We start from the raw sequence: 20,380 nt of genomic DNA, 5'->3' as shown, positions 1-20,380 counted from the left end.
TTTTAAACTGTATATTTTACTCTTGAAGCAACCAAATATCGGTTTTTCCGTGCTTCATGTGAATCCTATTTGTCTGTTCGTGGCTGTTATAGTAAGGTACGTTTGACGAAATCTCTTATATTTCAAAAGGCCCTGTTCGTATCATGTCAGACTCTAATTAAAGCTTTTTTCGCGCCTAATATGTACAAATGAAATAAACAGTTGTATTCAAATCACTATTTTTACCAACCTAATCTATATGGTGAACAATATTATACGGCGCTCATGGAAATACAAATTCCTAGCCTATCCAAGATCAAGTTTCACCGACAGCCGTTTGATTTCCGTATTTGGTAATGCGATATCGATTGAATATTATCCACATCTTTCTAATGTCATCATTATCATGCCGAACGCCAATATTTGCCGAAAGCTGGCAGTATATGTGCAGGCCGAAGGTGTGCCAACAGTTTGCCCGACTGCGCCTTGTCAATGATTAGCGCGCACATAGTATTTTCGCAATCGGAAATTGTACTTTTTTGAGGAACGAATCTTGCTACTCAGATCAAACGTCATCAAGGGAGATTGAAATTTTAAATTGTCCTGTTTTACCCGATTTGTTTGACATGATTTAACCCTAAAAGTTTAATTCACACTGATTTCGTATTTTCTTAAACTTGTTTCCCCCCTAAAAACGAGTAATTTTTTTCGCACGGCGTAACTAGGAGTTTCTGAATGTCTGTAAACTATACCAGGCTTGAAAATGTTAAAAATATTTCGGTTGACTTAGAGTTTTAGAATATCGTGTTGTCCAAGTCTGTTTCATTTGAAGCTGTCATATAAAGTGACCCGATGGATTTGCATTAAAAAATATTCCTAAAGACTTTTTTTTCACGTCGTTTGATGCCATTCGCAAGATGCTGCTTTTGCATCTGACACCTGCAGGTGTTTAATGATTTTAAACCTATACGCAATCCTACCATTTATTTTATGTATTTTACTTTCTTTTTTTTTTTACTAATATTGGCATTTTTACATGTTTGTTTTTGTACAGAAACTGACGTTGCCTTATAGGCGTAATATATATTTCTGAAAGATTTTAAGAAATTATTTTATGTTTTATCTGTTTTAATAAATAAACAGTTTTAAGATTCCTAAAGACCTTGCAGTTTGTCCTTGTGGTGCAAAAATTAAACGAAAATCTTAAAAAGCTCACCAGTAAGCACCAGAAAACGTGGTGGAGCTACGAAAGGTTAAATTTGTTGCTGAGAATTATTTTTTTCAGTGACGTAAAAATGATTCAGGATAGCAATAGCGGTGAACGTTGGTTGAAAAATGTCAAAAATCGCCATTCAAAAAGGTTGCTATTTAAATTAAAAAGCAGGCACAAAATCCGTCCCGACCAAAAGGTCTATAAAAACAGTATCGTGAATGTCAGAATCGCTACAATGTTTTAGCAACTGTTTCTATTGCAGCAGCAATACGGCAAACCCAAATGCGGATGTTTCTAATGTCTTTTCGAGAAATGAAGTTGCACATGAAACAATTTTCTCGTTATATGTTGTTGATTTTTGATTGAGTTGTTGTTTATAATCGGTTAAGTTTAGCACTTTCAATATTTCAATGTTTTATTTTCATGAAAAGGTCTTGACTTGAAATGACTTGCTCCAATTATGACTTGACTGGGATTTCATTTCAAAATGACTTGTTGCTTTATCCACGTACACTGTACATATCAGAATCGCAACATTTTTAGCAACTGTTTCTATCAGCGCAGCAGCAATACGGCGCACCAAAACCCCAACGCCGATGTTTGTGAAGCGTTTTGGCGAAATGAAGTTGTGCACATAAAAACAATTTTCTCGTTATATTTTGGTTCAGTTGTTGCTTATTATCGGAGGAGTATACTACTTTCAATATATACTTTTTTTATGACAAGGACTTGACTTGGAATGACTAGCTTTAATCATGGCTTGACTGGGACGTGACTTGTTAATTATTCAAAATGCCTTGACTATGACTTAAGTTATTTCACAAATGAATTGACTTGACTGGGACTTGAAGTCATTTGAAAATTACTTGTTGCTTACTACACACGTACACCAGCGTAAAGGTCAGAATCGCAACCTTGTTTTAGCAACTGTTTCTTTGCCGCAGCAGCAAAAGGGCGCAGCAAAAGCGGAAAGCCGATGTTTCTAAAGCGTTTTGCCTCGGGCCCTAAGAACAACGAATCTCTATGCGCAATCTTTTATCGCGATTAGCTCCCCTACATTGCTCGCTGGCCCGGCCTTCGGCACGATTATGCATTTAAATGCCGCCTTTGCTGCTAGCGCCAAACATAAACGCCTCTCTACAAAGTACTTATCCTACTGCTGGTCCACATTTCACAGCGGCACTCAACATGCCAGTTTTGCAGCTGAGTTTTTTTCCGTGACTTTTTGACCAGGGTATGACAGGCCAAGAAAAAAGGGCCGGAAATACGTGGTTTACCCAAAGTTAAATCGAATGCGTTTTTGACTAAGTTGAAAAAAGTGAAAAAAACGGAACTGTTCAACATTTGCAAAACAGTTTGCTGAAATATTAGCAAATGTGCAGTGTTTATCATTCGTGTTTGACAAATTTCTTTCCAAGAACCCATTTTTTTTGGATAGGATCAATGAAAACTATTAGTTGTTGAACTACTTCATTTGTATAGTATACGTTGTTAAAACGGCAGTATCGATTTTAGATGTATACCGTTTAACAACTCTTTAAAAACACAACATGCATTGTAACTACTTAATCTCGATTGCGTTAAGACGGCGTTAAAATTTGTACATTACCTGTTTTTTCTACTTTATTATTTTAAACACTTGAGCTGGATTTGAATGAGAATTTAGAAGTACCGAAATGAAATTCAATTTTGGTGAAAAGTCAATCACCAATTTGGAAATTTTGAAGCGGCCATTTTTCTCCCCTTTTTATTTTCCTGTTTTTGCAGTTGCTGTCTTTTCTACTGGGTCGAGACTGGGTTAATATATTTTCGAATTTTTCCGCATCATTGCCCCTGTCTTGTTTACATCACAGTTGACTGAACACAGCATAAACCTACGAATCGATGTCCACGCGGTAATCTATAAGCAAACTAAAATATTACAACATTTTGGACGCTTGATTGGCCCAGTCCATTTTATTTTAAATTGAAAAGCATATACGACTTAATTTCCAACATAGACAATTGACCAACCAATACAATATCCTTTAATTGTTTTATGTTATTGTACGTTTGTTGCCGAAAACCATTATTGAATTAAACGGCGCAGGTCTAGTATCCTACCACATATTTACAGTAACGGATTCGCTAGGAAGAAATAAATTTGGTAGAATAAATCTTTTAATAATAATTGACCAACCTGAACCCGAATGCTAACGCACCCTAACCCACACAATGTTATTAATATAGAAAAACCGACAAAAATGTGGCAGTATTTCTAACCACCACCAAATCAATATTGCTACCTTATAAAGACTTGCATTGGCAATCTGGTCAAATTTAAGGGGGTAAGTTCGACTCGTATTGTTTCACTAAGAGGATTTGCTCGCAACTGCATCCAGTATTGCACCGAATGTGTTGCCAAATCAAAGTGAAATGCTCTGTCGAACTTTAAATGGGCTCTGTCTTTTGATGCTAGCTCGAGCGTGTATTCTGTTGAACCGAAAGGCGATGTTAATATAACAGAAACCGGGCGAACAATGACAAGAAGCACTTATTTTGGAAGAATGTGATACAAACCTCAGCAAAAGGCGGCTCTTATAAAAAACGTAAAATTTCTTCAAAAACAAATTAAACACCTTTGTTTGGTCCTTGACAAACGTTGCACGATAATTTCATACTGGTGGTGTCGTATTTTTAGAACATCTCTCTTTTTTATTGCATGAATGAAATAAAAAATACTTACTAAATTTGAAATATGTTTTTTTAATTATAAGGCTTTGGAATAACGACCTAATTATTTTTCTGCGTTATACCGTCTATAGACAACCACCGTCATTGCCTTGACTTTTATTTGTTTACATAAATATCTAGAAAGTCTTATCCGATCTAAAACACCGCCTAGGTTAAACATTTTTCAAGGTTTGAATGAATTGTACAATTGTTATTAAACTTCGAAATTTGGGTTTTATGGTTATTTTTTCTGCGTTATGTCGTCTACAAAATCATCTAAACTGCCTTGGTTTGTGTTTGTTTACATAACAACATTTATAACACATTGGTGCGTGAGCCAACTCATTTAGTAAACAAAACTAAACATACCAACAGTGTTTTTTTGAAGGTGTTTCTCCAGCGATTTCCCATATTTTGGCCTTGCAACTTTTTGGTATTTAAATGAAACACTTGCGGTCTCTTAAAACTACTTAGCGTTCACCCAAACCAAACCTTAAAAAAACCCTGCATACCAACACTATTGTGTGTCTTTTTGCCTGTTAAAAGGTTCAGCCGTCTTTAAACGCAACCTGAAATTATTCCTTAACGAAAATTTGATTTTTGCGGGTTCAGAGTAACTACAATTAAAGAAAAAGAACACATGAAAATTTATAACCCACTGTTGCAGGGCTCAACTCATTTAGTAAATATACCACTGTATTGTATGTATTTTTGCGTGTTTAAAGATTTCGGCAGTTATTTAAACCCAACTAAATCCAGAAAAAAACGGCGCAAATCGCAGTTTCACAGGTGAACCTGATCACCATTGTGAATATGTGTAACCACGCAGCACAATACGTCGAAAGAAGGCCTGCCCAGCCAGGAAAGCCGTGCCTTAGATTAGACGCACCGTGCAATTTGCTGGCGCTCAGACGCTGTAGTTACGTTCCAGCAGCCGTAAAAACGCACCGACATGCTTCCAAATATGGTGCTTGAGCGAAACACGTGCTTATGCAGTGACGTTCAAGACCGAATACCAACATGTGTGGTGTGACGCCGCTGTTTTTCTCTTACGTTTTGGCAGCGGAGTTTATGCGCTTTTAAACTTTCAACATTGCAAAACAGATTTTTTTATTATTTTAGATGTGTTTTGTATATTTTCAATGCAAGAAAATAGAATTATAAATTGGGTTGTAAGGCCTACATATTGAGTTCCTTGGACTAAATTTAACTTATTTTATTAAACATTTTATAATCTGTACAAAATGAGCAAATTATTTTATTTGCACTAAATTTGACAAACAAGGAATTCAATTTTTGCCCCAATAATTATCTAATTGTCAAATACAATTCCACTTTCAAAACCAATACAGAACACTGAACAAGGCGGCATTTTGAACGTTTCAAATAATCCCCCCGTTTTCAACATCAAATAAATTTATTTGAAACATTTAAAATGCTACATACTTCTGTGTGGGCTTTGATATTCTTACTATGTATTACTACAACCTCCAACCTTTATACTGGGAAATTCCACTTTTAAAATAAGCTTTATACGATTTAACCCAAGAGAACCAAATCAAATTTTTGAATTTTTGCTAGGTTATCGAAGACTACGAACTTCCCGATATAAAGTCGATGAAATCCCAGTTTGAAGCAAGCGGCGATGCAGCCCCTGTTCCGAAACCCATCCAAAGAGCACCCTCTGTTAAACATAAACCCGTTCAAATACAAGCGTCAACTGATGGACCCGGTTAGTGGCTTGACCAAGGTTTAATTGTCAACTTTAAGCTTGCATTGCTGTATTATGTCACACCATTTGTGTTTGTCAAGTTTACCCGACTGAAAAAGTACAATTTGCAGTTGGGTTAATCTAGTGATTGTAAGTTCTTATAGTTGGATTACATTGTAGAGGCTTGTCCCTTGCCTTTTTACATCTGTGTCAACACAGTTTTATTTAATAAATATTGTAACTAAATAGGAAATAGAAGATTTTGGGTTTAAATGTAAAGACCTGACTTAAGTTGCTAATTGCTATAAAACATTGTTTTATATTTAAAATTTAAAGTCATTTTCTTTCATTATTTTTTTTTGTTGAATATTGCTTTGAAACAACTTTATACAACTTTTTTATTTTTTTTTGTGCTTATATATTCTGTTTAAGTTCTGAAATATATCACCTAAAAGTTTCATAAAAGTTTCCAAAAAAATTGGAATTGAAGATATTTACCTAGATGGTGCATTGGTCTTTTCTGGCATAAACATTTACCTTAAGATAAATCTATGGCTTAATTTCTTTGCTCTGGTTCACATTTTTCATCCGGGGTTTTTATATTGCTAACTTTATTTTGCGTTAGGGTGAGAGTTAGCATTTGTGCTCGGGCGGGTCAAGAAATATTGTTATATTTATTCTCCTATTTTTACTCCTTGTTGCAATTTAAGTTTTGACAACTTGTTTCATTACTGTAAAAAAAAATGTCATAGTATTTTAGACCATTATAATTTTCTTCATATCAAAAAATCCAAATTGTTAAATGTTTAGCTCCAGTTCCAGTAAATCGAGAAGAAACAGAAGAAGAAGAATATCATGTTGAACTCGGGAGTCTTCGGGCTCAATTCGAAGAAGCAGCAAAGGTGACTGCCATCAATCAATCTTTGTTGGTAGCTTCAAAATTCTGTAAATTAGGTGGCACAAAAAATGCATTTCTACTTTGACCAGATTAAACACAGGTTGTGCGAAAGCTCGCCAAGATTTTAAAACAATTTGTGCTTAAACAGTGCCACCTGGTATTTTTATTTATTTGCATCATTTTTGGTGTATTTTTGAATGTCTTACTTTCACAAAACCATGCAGAAATGCTACAGTTAATAGATTAGGTAAAACAGTTTCACTTAATTTCCAGATTTATCATCGATCAGTTATTCCTCTTTAATTGCATTTTTTTGGTTGTTTTTTGAATTTCTTAACTTTTACAAAACAATATAGAAATACTGAAGTTGATATATTAGCTAGTCTGGCATCCAGCTTATTAAAATGAAAATATATATCTAATTACATTTCCCAAGGCTTTAAAAAGACACCAATAGTAGTCGAGTTTTTGTCACTAATTGACTACATTTACAAATGTATTGTGATCTTATGTATTTGTATCACCATCACAAGGTTTATTTTTCAAGCAAGCTCTAAGAACATAAAAAATCCAGCTGAAATCAGGTTTAAAATAAAAAAAGTGCAAATTGGTCTGGTAAATGTTGGCAGTAAATCGTATTGTATGTGTAGCCATATCCAGCCATTCACCTTTCCCCCGCACTGCATGTCACATACTGACGACACTATTACCTCGTAAATTCACTTCCTCTGCTGCGATGCTCCATGTGAATTTCTCGGAATTCCAATGGAAGCATCATTTAATGCCCAAGGAAGCTCTGATTTACTTGTAAAAATTCAAGCAGAACCAATTTTCTCATTTCTGATTGATTCTCCTGTATGACCAGACTCATTTGCCAGATTTGTTTATATTTTTTAATATATTATCAAAGAGCTGTTTCATGGAAAGCTAGCCTTAGTAATAGGACCTTTCGATTTTCTATTGTCATATGGCTTAGCTTAAATGTAAATCCAACTATTTATAAAATCTGATGATTTTGGTGTGTTGTTTGTTTTAGTTTTAAAATATTTGATTTTGCTAATTTTGTGATTGGGAACAATTTGGGTTAAAATTTACGAAAAGGTTTGGCTAAATGCCTCTTATAACTGTTTAAAACTTACTGTTTATCCTGGCTAAAATCTTTTTATACTTATGTTTTAGTAGATGGATTTAGTAGAAGTTTTTTAATAGAAATTTACACCCTATAAGTGCAGTGATGGTGGTTGAAATTTACAGAAAATATTGCCTAAATCCCAGTTCAAATCTAAAAAATTTGTTTTTCTGTTTTTTGATCCTAGTTAATTTTCCTGCTGTTTTTACTAGATCTTAACTTTTAGCCTATTATTTTTTTGCCTGCTTGCCTTTGGATAAAATTAGTATAAAGGAATGAACTTTCCGGGTCGCCGAGTTTACGTTCGTGGCAACAGGCTGCGTCGGCTTCGGTCGAAATTCGAAGAGCCCCATGTTTGCACCCTATTCATGTATTTGGTGAGATACATGTTTGTCAGTGTTGTGCAGCTTGTCAGTTGTTCGACAGATCTTCGCATGAGTTTCTTAGCTTGTACCTATGGAAGCTGATGAAATGTGTATATGCCCATATTAAGTTTAAATATTTGTCTGTGCATAGTTGGAATTCGTGAAAAAAACAAATGGGATTTTTTTGGATGTGTTAGTAGTTTAATGTATTAGTTATACCAGTAGATGTAATCACAACCTTTTCAGACTAGACCAGTGGTTTTCAACCATTAAAGGCTATGGCCCCCCTTCCATTGGCTGTCAACAATTTATGCCCCCCTCTTAATTTTTTCAGACAAAAAATCATAGAACATAACAAGTCATAATAAAAAGTTAAATAAAAGTCAACGTAATAATATTAATCTCTTTATCATATAGTTTTGTCTATTACCTTTTTTATATTATATTGGCTTGTAAATTTTAGGCAGTAAAGTAAACTGCATTCCTGTAAAAAAATCATTGAATGTGTTAAATGTTTAACTTAGTTAGTAGGTTGATTTGTTATCTCATGTTTACTTAAAGTTACATGTAGATTTGCTGTTGTAGACATTTAAGCTGCATGTCATTGTTGTAGTAAGAACAAAACAACTCAAGGTTACTTTGGTACTAGTTTGCACAAAAGTTACATGTGTTTTTAGGGTTGCTGGAAAGTCTTTCAATGTCTTTAAAAAACATTTGCTCATTGAAAAGTGTTTAAAAATCCCTATGTTTTTCCATAAAGTCTTTAAATTTATTTGATTCTTTGGTTAAGGTATATGTTAAGAAAGTGCATTTTTTTAACATGTCTTTAAAAAACATTTGCTCATTGAAAAGTGTTTAAAAAGCCCTATGTTTTTCCATAAAGTCTTTAAATTTATTTGATTCTTTGGTTAAGGTATATGTTAAGAAAGTGCATTTTTTTAACTGGTCTAAATTGTATTGACCATGGTATTTCACTTGTTTTGTTTTCGAATTATATTAAAAAACAAGTCAGCCATCCAACTTTAGGGCTTTGAAAAGGCTATAAATTGACTTTGAACGTCTGTAACCTGTTATGATAAAACTGTGTGACAATCCTGATTTATTTGGTTATTTTTTAGAATTCCTCAACCTCAAAATCATCTCAAAGAAAATCACCAGTGCCCAAGGCTTCCATCAAGGATCATGTCACCAAGTAAGTATTTTTAGCGATTTCAGGTTGCTTTTGTAGTTTTTTCGTCCTTGGCAAATATAGTGTTGTAAACAAGTGATTTCTAAATAAAATGTCTTAAGTCAATGCAATTCATTTGAAAACAGTGACTTAAGTGCACCTAAGTCAAGTCATTGACTTAAGTCACTACACTACTGCAAAAATTTAGCTTGTTAACAAGTATATTTAATGTTGAAAAGTAAGGATTTCTGAAAGAGTGCGTAGATTAAATGCGAACAACTCACAGTTAATTATTTGGGCTTGACGACGTAATTGTTACGGATTAAAAACATAAGAAGGGGATTACATTGTTTCTGGAATTGCCGTAATAAGTCCAATACGACTGTTATAACCTCTCTTTACCAGCTGGCCATTCGTTAATTAAGCGCACTTTAAATAAAACATAAAATTGCTGCCAAAAAAACACCTGGTTAAATTTCGGTTGGGTGATGTGTCCAGGCAACCTCTTGTTTCTACGCAGTGCGACAAATTTGAACAACTGTTTCATTACTTTATCAAATTGCGATTAGGCCAAGCGGCCGAATATTAAAAGTGCAATTTTATCTGTTGAATATTTGATCTCCTACTAAGCCCCCCACCCCCAGAAAAAAATTCGACATGCATAATACATGCCAGGTATTACGCCGACCCCGCATAGACCGTTAGCCACAACAAGCCATGGCTGCTGTCTGCTATTAATTACGACTTGGTGCATCAAATATTTATCTTTTTCGTTGTTGGTCCTGAGGTATTAGTTATTTTATACCGCCAGTCAAATTATATTGGTCGGTTCTCCCTAATGGCTATTGGCAGTTCATTTTCCCTCCAAAAACTTGCTTTAACATGTAGATCTATTATGTGGGTTACTATTTTTTTTAATAGATTTGTAGTATTTTACGAATTGATACTGATACCTGTTATTTCGGAGCATAATGGTTGGAGGTTGTAATAAGAATAGTAAATTCCGTATAGAGGTAGGTAACATTTTGAACGTTTCGAATATCTCTTTGTTCATTTCAAAATTATAAAAACTGTTACCTACTTCTATATGGGCTTTGATAGTCCTCCTACATCTGTTAAATTCATAGCGAAAAAACAGAATTTTCAGCAGTTAGGTAGTTTAACAGTTAACGTATCATTTTTTTCTCCATTTAGCCTCTTCGGATTCAAAAACTATGATACAAGTAGTGAAACCAATAGTTCCAGAAATTTGCTAGACAGAAAAGCAACAATATCATGTTTCTGTTGTTTAAAAACGCGTGTACATTTCGAAACTCAACATTTTTTTTCCGTATGTGCAACACGTAAACTCTTCTTTTCTTCGAACGCTTCATCGCTGGTTTAATCTTCGTCACGTTTTTCTACAACTGGTGTTTTTCTATTTCACAGAAACTGCATGGTGGTGTGCATGTGGTTTACCAACTGACGGAAACAAGAATGCTTACAATTACACTTAATTTAACCTCTTTTCCAAATATATTTCACGTTTTAAACGCTATATTCGTAGTATAGTTGCTTTTTTTCAAGCTGATATAAGTTCTTTCCGAAAATCGATAGTTTTCTGTAGCTAACGCTGATGCTTAATTTTCAAGTCAAGAGTTCAAAACCCATCGATATTTCCGCCCATTTCCGTTTCCGTAAAGTGGGTGTCTCGTTCCGACGAAGGTTCTTTCCCTTCGGTGAGAAGCAACTACTAACTTTCTACATAACCTTGTTATTTGGTGCAGGTCTTATCAGGGCAATGCTCGCCAGGGCAAGTCGAAAAACAAGGTCGTCAAAAAGACAAGGTGCATGACTTATTTACTTACTAATTGCATGCTTGTGTGTTGCTTGGCCTAATTAGTTACTTTTGATATTGATTTTTTGCCTTAGAATGAACTTTAAATCACCCACGAGTCCTATTCGTCTTATTTTTACAATTTTCAATGGCAAAATTATATATTTATGTCATGGGTAAACTATGCACAGATCTATGAATGCATGCACAGATCTGTAATGGAGATTGATAATGAATTGCGAAGCCAAAAAGGTCGAGTAGATCGACATCATCTTAATTAAGACGTTTCGACATGAGCTTCTATCATCTTCAGTTAATGTGGACTGAAATATGATACACATTAACATTAACTGAAAATGATACAAGCTCGTATCGAAACGTCCTAATCAAGATGATGTTGATCTACTCGACCTTTTTGGCTTTGCAATTCATTATCAAGTTACATATTTATCTTTTACAATTCTAAATTGCAAAAATTAGGTTAAAATGTTGGGATTCTCATTTTTTGTATCCAGTAAAGTTTAAGGATCCCCGTCGCATATTTTACGCCATTTCGCTTTTAAATGGGTTGTTTTGTATACAGCTATCACAGTTTAACTGCTGTTTGGCCATTGGTGCTTAGAATAGGCACGTTTTCGTTATTCGAGCCAGTTGAAAAAGCACCAGAATTTTCCGCAGCTTCTTTTCGCATGTTTACTAAAAAAAAACTCTTTTTTCCTTTTTTTTCACGCATGAAACACAACGGTTGTGCTTTGGTCGTATTCCGCCGATACAACAATTCTTTGCATGAGCAAACCAGCATGAAATTGCGCGTTATGGGTGAACGTTTGCTTTTTTCGAGACTTTTTGCTTCTACTCAAAAGGGATTTCCATGCTACTTAGGACAATGCAGATTCCTTTACGTTTGAGTGCTTATGTCAGTGGTTCATAACCACCGTTCGATCTAACCCTTGGCACCCAATTCGTCCCCTGAAATATAAATGCCGTTGTTTCAAGCTAAATTCGAATATTTTTTTTGTGGCGCCACGTTTCTTTTTACATTGAAAGTTTGGCCAATTTAACCTATATTAACGCAAGATTATTCTTAAAATGTGCTGGATTTCACCTAGATATTTGTTTGCTAGATTACTAGAGAACAAGTGTTTGAAGATTAAATGTGTTGATCTTCGTGACTTCATACCTGAAATAAAACCCGATGAACCTTCGCTGCATTCTTTACGATACAGATTTAAAAAATAGAAGGGTCACAATTAGCTCGCCGATTCCGAACATGGGAAACCGAAACCATTTTTGTTCCGGCATTTGCGCCCAATTTAAAAGTCACACGGTCGACTCAAGTTGTTATAAACTTGCTCTTAATGTTGACGTAGTGTTTCGGCGTAGATTCAGCGCGGTAATGGCCCAATACTCTGCGGTCACCTCGCCTTCTAAAATCACGCCGAACTTTCATTTACGCGAATATAACCCTCTCTAAATTTGAAACGGGTTGATTACCTACGTTACGACATAATAATACCAAATAAGGCAAACTTTATTAGTCGATTATCGTAGAACTAAACGCACCTAACGTTTGTAAATTTGCGATAAAAATTGAAATAAAGGTAAGAAAATGCTGTCATGACTTTTTAATTTACACCAAAAAAACAAAACAGTTGGTAATTTCAATTTTATATCTGGCGTTCTGGAAACAATTTAAAAGGCGGTAACCCGCCAAGTACACCAGTGCAATTGCTCGAAAGTGTTCAAACGCTCTCCCGTCCTATCTCGAGTGCTCACTTCACGGCATTACGTCATCATTTAATAGTAGCTCTCCGTGTTGGGGGCGACATCCGATTGAATGCGCTTGTGTTGGCAAAGCTCTCGAACCAAATCGATGTGACCGCCCTTTCTATTGGAACTTGGCCGTATAGGATAATTTCGAGTAATTAGTTCCCGTTTGGTTTGCTCGCGGCCACACGAAAGGAGAAAAGTGTTGCTAGATGAATTTTTGACACTATTATGTTGTTTTTTTGTTTTTTTCACGGATAGTCGTTTTTGTTTAATAATGAGTTTTTAAATCAGGCGTCTTAACGTTATTGTAATTTTTAAAAGATTTTGTACAACCTAGCTTTATCAGGTCAAACTTATAATCTTTTTATTTTCATCATAGACTTCCTAATGTTTTTAAAAAAGGTTTTTTTACCCTAATTTTTTAACGTTTCTTACGATGCTATCTGTTTTTCACCCGGACACCAAAGTTGCCCAAATCGACATATAATCACAAACGGGTGCAAGCGTAAAAAAGATAAAAAATAAATAAATAAATAAATAAAGTAAAATAAAAAAGTATCGATTTCCGAAAAAACAATCATTGAAATTATGCAAAACTCGGAAAATTAAATTTAAAACTACCACTCAAACCCAAACGCCAACCCCAACCTTAACCCAAACCAGTATATATCACGTATTGATGCACGCGTGAAAAAGCGATACTGTCAAAAAGCCACTTTCTGTAAATATGGAAAATTTAATATTTCGTTGGGCTTAACGTTATTTGTTTTTAAAGCCGCGTAACTGCTTCCCGCTAACCATCGAACCAGGTGTTTTAAAACAGTGCTCTTCAACCTTTTTTGGTTTGGTGAACCCTTAAAGTTGTTGTGACGAACTCATGCACCCTGTTTACTTAAAAGATGAACTGAGGTAAGAAGCAATATGAAAAATCATTATGTTATGCATATCAATATCATAATGTCAATTAAACCGAGCGGAGCTGCCGAAGTTTTACACACTGTCGGTGAGAGTTTGATTTTGGCTGCAGGCTACTTGTGTGTACTATTGCATGTCATACAACAGCATTCAACGTCAAATATTAATGATTCATTAAAAGTTTGTGATGCACCCTTGTATACCTTTTAGTAATGGTGCACCCCAAGCATATTTTGGTGCACCCTAGGGTGCACCGTGCACACCGTTAAAGAGCACTGTTTTAAAACACTATTATTAATAATATCCGGTAATTAGAGCAGAGGCTATTTTCACAATTTAAAAATCATGGACCCCTTAATTCGCGTGTTTTCAAATCCATTTTTATTTCTAAAAAGCCTGCACGACAAAAAATACATTATTAATTTTTTTAGTAATTTCAGGCCTTTGACGATATCTTATCGATGTTAGCACTCTTTGCGATCATTTTTTTTGTAGTTTTTTTCGTAAGCCTAATTGGATATTATATCCATATGTAGTTCATTTATTTATAACGTCAACTTGAAATTTCGCGTCATAGTTTCGCCGCCCTAAAAACGCTATTTAAATGTCAGGCACTCTTAGAGGATTGCTAAAATTAGAGGATTTTAAAAATTTTTGTGCCCCTTTTCTTTCTTTACCACATCATACACCGCCCTGCGATTATTCATATCAGAGAAACGGGTCGTTAAACCAGTAAAAACCTCAAGTCCATATTTGTCTTACGGCCCAACCTTTTTGTGACTTTCAAGTTCGCAAACAAGGCAGTTCACCTCACTATAAATCGTTTCTCCACTGGCGGTTTCACCCATCCCAGTTGGGCAAGTTTCTCAAAACCTTTGTTTTTTTGCTTCTTATATGCAACAGTCCACAGTTACATCATTCCGAGTTTTGAGTTGTTTTTTAACCAGGGTTCTTAAAAACTTGGTCAGCTTGCCACCGAACAACAAATCGAAACAAATAAATAGAAATCGCTCTTCTGGTGTAAACGAAGTATAAACCGACGTTTCGGCAGCAGATACCAGCTGACCTTATCAGGGTTAATAATTAAAAGCTAGCTCTATTTTAAAATGAAGTAAACTTCGCGGCTCACTTTATATACCCCAAATGATGAATTCAATCAACAATTACACCACTGAACGCTAAACAAATAGTAAGATGCTCTAATATAATCATTGATGAAAAGGTCAATGTGCTTTTAAGTTTCTCAAACTTGATTGTGTGCCTATTTGCAATACGAATCACATATTTTTTTAGATTTTTTTTCCAATTTTGTGATTCTCTCGAGGCACACAATTTAAGAACCACTGGTTCGCCCATTACTCAAACATTTTAAAATTGGAACGTTTAAAACGGCCGTCAATTTAAAAGTGTAGAAATTTCGCCAAAAAGTTGCCATTCCTAAACAAAAAACGTCAACAATTAACGTATAAAGCGCTGGTTTATTTGAAAATGTGTAAAAGTCGCCAAAAATCTGGTCTTACACCAGTCCCAAAAAAAGACGTGTTCTTTTATAGCCTATGTAAAAAGATTTAAAATTTGTACGCAAATAAGCGGCGGACAAGTTTAAAAGGTACAAATGTCACCAAAAAATATTGCCCTTACAGCAGTCCTAAAAAGGGCGTACGCAAGTTGTCGGCATAAAAGTGACAGTCACCGCACAGCGCAGCCTATGCAGTCGGGGTTAATCATTTATGTGGATAACACGAAATGCCCTTTTCACCGCGCCTCCATGACGTGAATTGAACGCTATCAACTCGATAAAAGGCAACGGTGCTAACCTGGCAATCACCCCGCCTTTCGCGTACACCGGGACTATTTTGCCAATTGAGCAGCATTTCTTGAACATTTTAGCTTTGCGTAACCAGTAAAAGTTTAAAGTTCATACTGAAACAAAATTCTTCAAAGAAATCGACAAAGAAATTATTAGATGCGACAATGTTTAAAGTTAGCTTTCATACGAAATTTCCTGTAATGCCAAATACAATTAATGCTAAAACAAAATTCGCACCACACTTTCCACAATTCAAAACGTAAATTAAATAATCCAACATCTCTTGATTAAACCATCAAAACATAGCCTGACAATCGCCTCGCCTTTTGTGTGCACCGGCATTATTTCACAATATAGTAAACAGGTATTTTTGAAATGACTTCAGTATTTTTGAAATGACAGTCTCAGTTATGTCAAATTTTATTTTTATCGTCGCCATGTGTTCTGTTGGAGGACAAGATTCTGTTGTGGAAACACATACCAAGCTTATAACCTAACGCTCCAATTTAAACAATCAAACATTTTCCAACTCCAGATTCGAAGATGAAATCTCACTTCAGAACAAGGCATCCGCCTCCGCTGAGCCGAGAGCAGAAGAAGACGGGCTCTCCGTGGACCTCCGGAGCCTAAAGTCTCAGTTCGAGAGCCGATCTGACCAAAAGCCGGTCAACCCGTCCAATCAGGACCCGGTCAAGAAAAGACAGTCCATGTGAGTTTATCCAAAATTTAACCGTTACTTTATCATAAGGGGTGATCTCCCTTGCATTTTATTTAAACGCTTCTCACGAAAGTTAGAAAAATTGGTAAACTGGTCGGTAATTAAGCAATAACTCAAATAAAAATGTAACACAAACGCAATACATAGCAAGCTAATTGTATTACGTGCAAAAACTTAAATAATTAATCGGATTTTGTTAAACACCAAGTTATTTAACACAATAAAGTCAAGTCAGGTCATTTCGCCAAAAAGCCTTCTGTCAAGTCATTTTGTCTAAAAGACTTGGGTCAAGCCTAGTGACTTAGCCAAAAAGACCAATCCGAAAAGAATTAAATCAAATCAAGTTGTTTTTCTCGAAAGACCCAAGTGAAGTCATTTTGCCCGAAAGACTCAAGTCAAGTCATTTAAAAACAGTGACCTAAGAAGTTTCCTAATGACGTCAAGCCAAACAAGCCGAACCAATGACTTGAACGAGTTATGACCTGCTTAATAAAGATAAAACTGACCAAAAAATATTTTAATGAAACTTTAGCCTGTCATAACAACAGACATTACAACAATGTTTTGTAGAGAAAGTTTCTAAGATGCACAAAGTGAATAACTTAACTTGTCTTACTCATCTCTCTCTTTTAGCGTCTGCAGCTGCCGTTCCCGCGAGCTATCCAAGTGAAATCATTTTGTCCAAAAGACTTAAATCAAGTCAACTCAAGTAATTTTCCTTTAAAGATAAAATTACTTGACCTGATTTAAGTATTTTCGGCAAAATTACATGACTTACGAAGTTTGGGTAAAATGACTTGACTTGTGTCTTTCAAGCAAAATAACTTGACTTGACTTAAGTATTTTGCCCAAATGACTTGACTTCACTTGATTTAAGTCTTTTCCCAAAATGAAAGTCTTTTGCCCTTGTCAACACTGCTTCGTACAGAGCACAAGCGAATAAACTAACTCGCCTTCCTTATTCCTCTTCCAGCGTTTTCAGCAGCTCTGTTCCCGCTACTTCTCCACCTCCGAGTGAAGCTCCCGTCGAGAACGGGGTCTCGAGTCCTCCGGATGTTGTGAGGCCTGAAGACACGAAAGAGGAGGAACACTATGAGGTGGAGCTCGGAGCGCTCCGGAAGAGATTCGAGGAGAAACGTGACGACGTGAAGTCTACTCCTCCTCCGAAAAAGACCCCGGTGAGTAGTTTTTTTTTAATTTTCAAAAACTTTTTTTTATTCGAGTTGGATTCGATTAGGTTTAAAATTGTCGCAAGCAACTCGAAGAATCAAAACTAGTTTAAAAGTTTTCAAATTTACTAGAGATAGACCGATATATCGGTTTGAAACCCAATGGTGAACAACTATAGGTAACTAACCTTATAGCACTAAATATAATTTTGACAAAACCTGTAAACATGACGTTTAAACGATTCAATTTCATCTTTTTGCTTGTTTAGGCATATTAATGACGTCATATGCTATCGGATTGGATCGCGATACTCTTTGTCCAAAAACACGGGTATCGTTATCGAATGAAATGACAAGTATCGTACAACCCTACTTACACCTATAGCCAATGTCAACCCAATCAACTTAGTCAGAAATTCGCGGTCACTGGGTTGATTTATTTGCTAAGGGCAAGGCGCGATCTCTGGCCAAACACTCACTAAGACAAGAGAAAGGCTATTTCGTCTTCTCGCGAGTTGGTATTTGCTTGATAAGATGCCAAGCGTGCCTTGGAAATCAGTGCAACGTGATACACAATCTGATACCGTCGGTGTCGGGTTCTGATAATTTGTGGGAATTTTGTTGTGCAAAGTAAGGCGAGGCGATCTGGTGAGACAACACACATATTTTTGTGGTTTAAAAGCGACTTTCGTTGGGTTTCAATACGTGTAAAATATCCGAAAGTGGTGTAATTCGTATAAACTAGGATATTTCTATGCTTCTGGCAAATGTTTTTCTTATGTTTTGGAGCATAATTGGGGTTTTTAGTATGACGTAGTAAGAATATTAAAGCCAATACAGAAGTAGTAGCATTTTGAACGTTCCGAATATCTCTTTTTTATGTTGAAAATAAATAAAGATATATTCGAAACGTTCAAAATAATACCTTGTTATGGGATTTAATAATTGTAATGTTTGTAGTAGTAACATAAAAATGTCTATTTCTTCATTATTGCTTGAACTACTGCAAGAGGAAAATACTGTGCATCCATCGCGAAGCCCTTTGGCGCCGTTTCAATCTTCCAAGGACGTCGCACAAATTATTTCTTTCGTTATAGTTTGGGCAATAAAAAGCTTACAGACGGTATAATCCTTTGAATGTGCATTTAAACTTAGTTTTACGACAAAAATGCAGCAATTGGTTACGATTATCCGGCCAAAAATGTAATAAATTGACTTTCGTGCAGTGTTGCGGAATCGCAGTCAAACTCGGGACTCTGGAATCGACGAAGTCAGTTTGTTTTGCCGGAGTCGGACTCTGGTTATTTTCAACCGACATCGCAGCGGTTAACTATACTGTATCAAATAAAAAGGCAAATAAATGCACATTTACCGCGTTTTCATTTTCCAATGGCACCGCACAATGAATGCGTTTCGTGTTAATTTTTGGCTACAAAATTATCACATATTATTATACCCTGACATGTGCATTTAAACTTAATTGTACGAAAAAACATGCAGCAGCAATTCGTTTATGATGCAATAAAATTGATAAATTGGCGTTTGTATGTCGCTTAATACTTCGCGAAATTTTCCGAAAGCGTCGCAAGATAAATACTTTGACAACCACTGAACTATTGTATCAAATAAAATAGAAAATAAATGCGCATTGACTGCAATAACCGGTCAAGTTTATTGCTGTCATCATGGCAGTAAAACGCACAACGCCAAGCATCATCAAATCGAGGCGGGTCTTTGATCGTTCTTAAATCCACAACAGAGGAACCCCGTCGCCCCATTGTTTAAAACCCAGTTAGATAACTCTTCAATAAAACGACTACGGGCGCGATGTTATTCCTTTGTTTCTATTGTTTCTCGTTTTATGTAAAAAAAATTGTTGCGAAATATTTTTCCACAAAAAGGCGATTTTCAAAATTTGGAGTTATAAGGCAAATTTTTAAATTTTGGAGATTTATCAAATTTTTATTTTTTTTTAAATTTGGAGTATATTTTCTACCATGAATGTGATTTATATGAAAGACAAGCGTTTCTATATAAAGCGACAAAAATTGTGCTGCCCTTGTTCAGTCCATTGCTATGTTGTATAAACCCATGAATAGGTTTCAGCTAATCAAGGTGGGACGATTATCCCAGAAAAAAAAAACATTTGCTAAACAATTTCAAATTTTGATTGATCAATAAACTAAAAAATAAACTAGATTTGTTGCATTTTAATCTCACAAAGAAATTGTCTTAAGAATCTTGCAAAAAAAAAAAGTCCGAAATGTTAAATCAAGTCTGGTCTTTGATCGTTCTCGAATCTCAACAGAGGTACCCCGTCGCTCCATTGTTTAAAACCCAATCAGATAACTCGCCAATACAATTACTACGCGCGATGTTATTCCTTTGTTTCTATTGTTTATCGTTTTTATTCCAGAGCACGCCGATAAAGAAAGAAGCGGCAATAGTCGTCGAGGTCGCCAGCCCAAAGGAATCGGCCCCTGTGCTCGAAAGGCAGCCTAGCAGCAGCGAAGGTACGGTTTTTATCCGTTCAGGCCCGTTTTTAAGCACACATGTTTGATGACGTCATTTGTGTGGTGTGACGTTGAGCATTTGAGGGGAGTTTTTGGTTTTACGGAAAGTTTCAGAGCAACTTTTTTGCATAAATGTTTGAGGCCCGCAAAGCTGTAAATTCAGAGTTTAACCTAGTGAACTAAAGACACATACACATACGTGTACTTTGGTGTACTACAGCTGTGATTTTGCCATTCTGAAGTCTTTTTTTTTATCAGCTCGTTTCATAGTACACCGGTAGCCTTCGACTAATTGTTTGGCATATAAAATCTTTTTTTTTTCGGCCAAGAAGTTTAGTGTGTACGAGAGGTGTCGTATCTGGAGTTATGACCTAAGGAAATTGCCGCGCGCGGCTTAGGTTATGTTTCGAATTGTGGTGAAAACTTACGACCCACTTAAGCAGAATACGTGTGTTATTTTGGAGCATAATGGTTGGAGGTTGTAGTAAGACGTA

At 35.7% G+C, this 20,380-nt stretch overlaps 1 protein-coding gene across 1 annotated transcript in view; it reads left to right on the top strand.

Moving 5' to 3' along the window:
• The window catches only part of LOC146145752 (uncharacterized), a 73,512-nt gene that overhangs the window by 9,042 nt on the left and 44,090 nt on the right, over positions 1-20,380 (top strand). The window contains exons 3-9 of the mRNA XM_083390670.1: positions 5,486-5,636; positions 6,426-6,517; positions 9,126-9,199; positions 10,942-11,001; positions 16,022-16,195; positions 17,178-17,382; positions 19,790-19,886. Coding sequence (XP_083246796.1) covers positions 5,486-5,636; positions 6,426-6,517; positions 9,126-9,199; positions 10,942-11,001; positions 16,022-16,195; positions 17,178-17,382; positions 19,790-19,886 — 853 coding nt within the window. The remainder of the gene's footprint in view (positions 1-5,485; positions 5,637-6,425; positions 6,518-9,125; positions 9,200-10,941; positions 11,002-16,021; positions 16,196-17,177; positions 17,383-19,789; positions 19,887-20,380) is intronic.

Source organism: Ascidiella aspersa, chromosome 5 (genome assembly GCF_963924565.1).
Source record: "Ascidiella aspersa chromosome 5, kaAscAspe10.2, whole genome shotgun sequence".
Taxonomy (NCBI): Eukaryota; Metazoa; Chordata; class Ascidiacea; order Phlebobranchia; family Ascidiidae; genus Ascidiella; species Ascidiella aspersa.
Note: the sequence above shows the minus strand (reverse complement) of the source record. Positions and strands in the feature narration are given on the sequence as shown.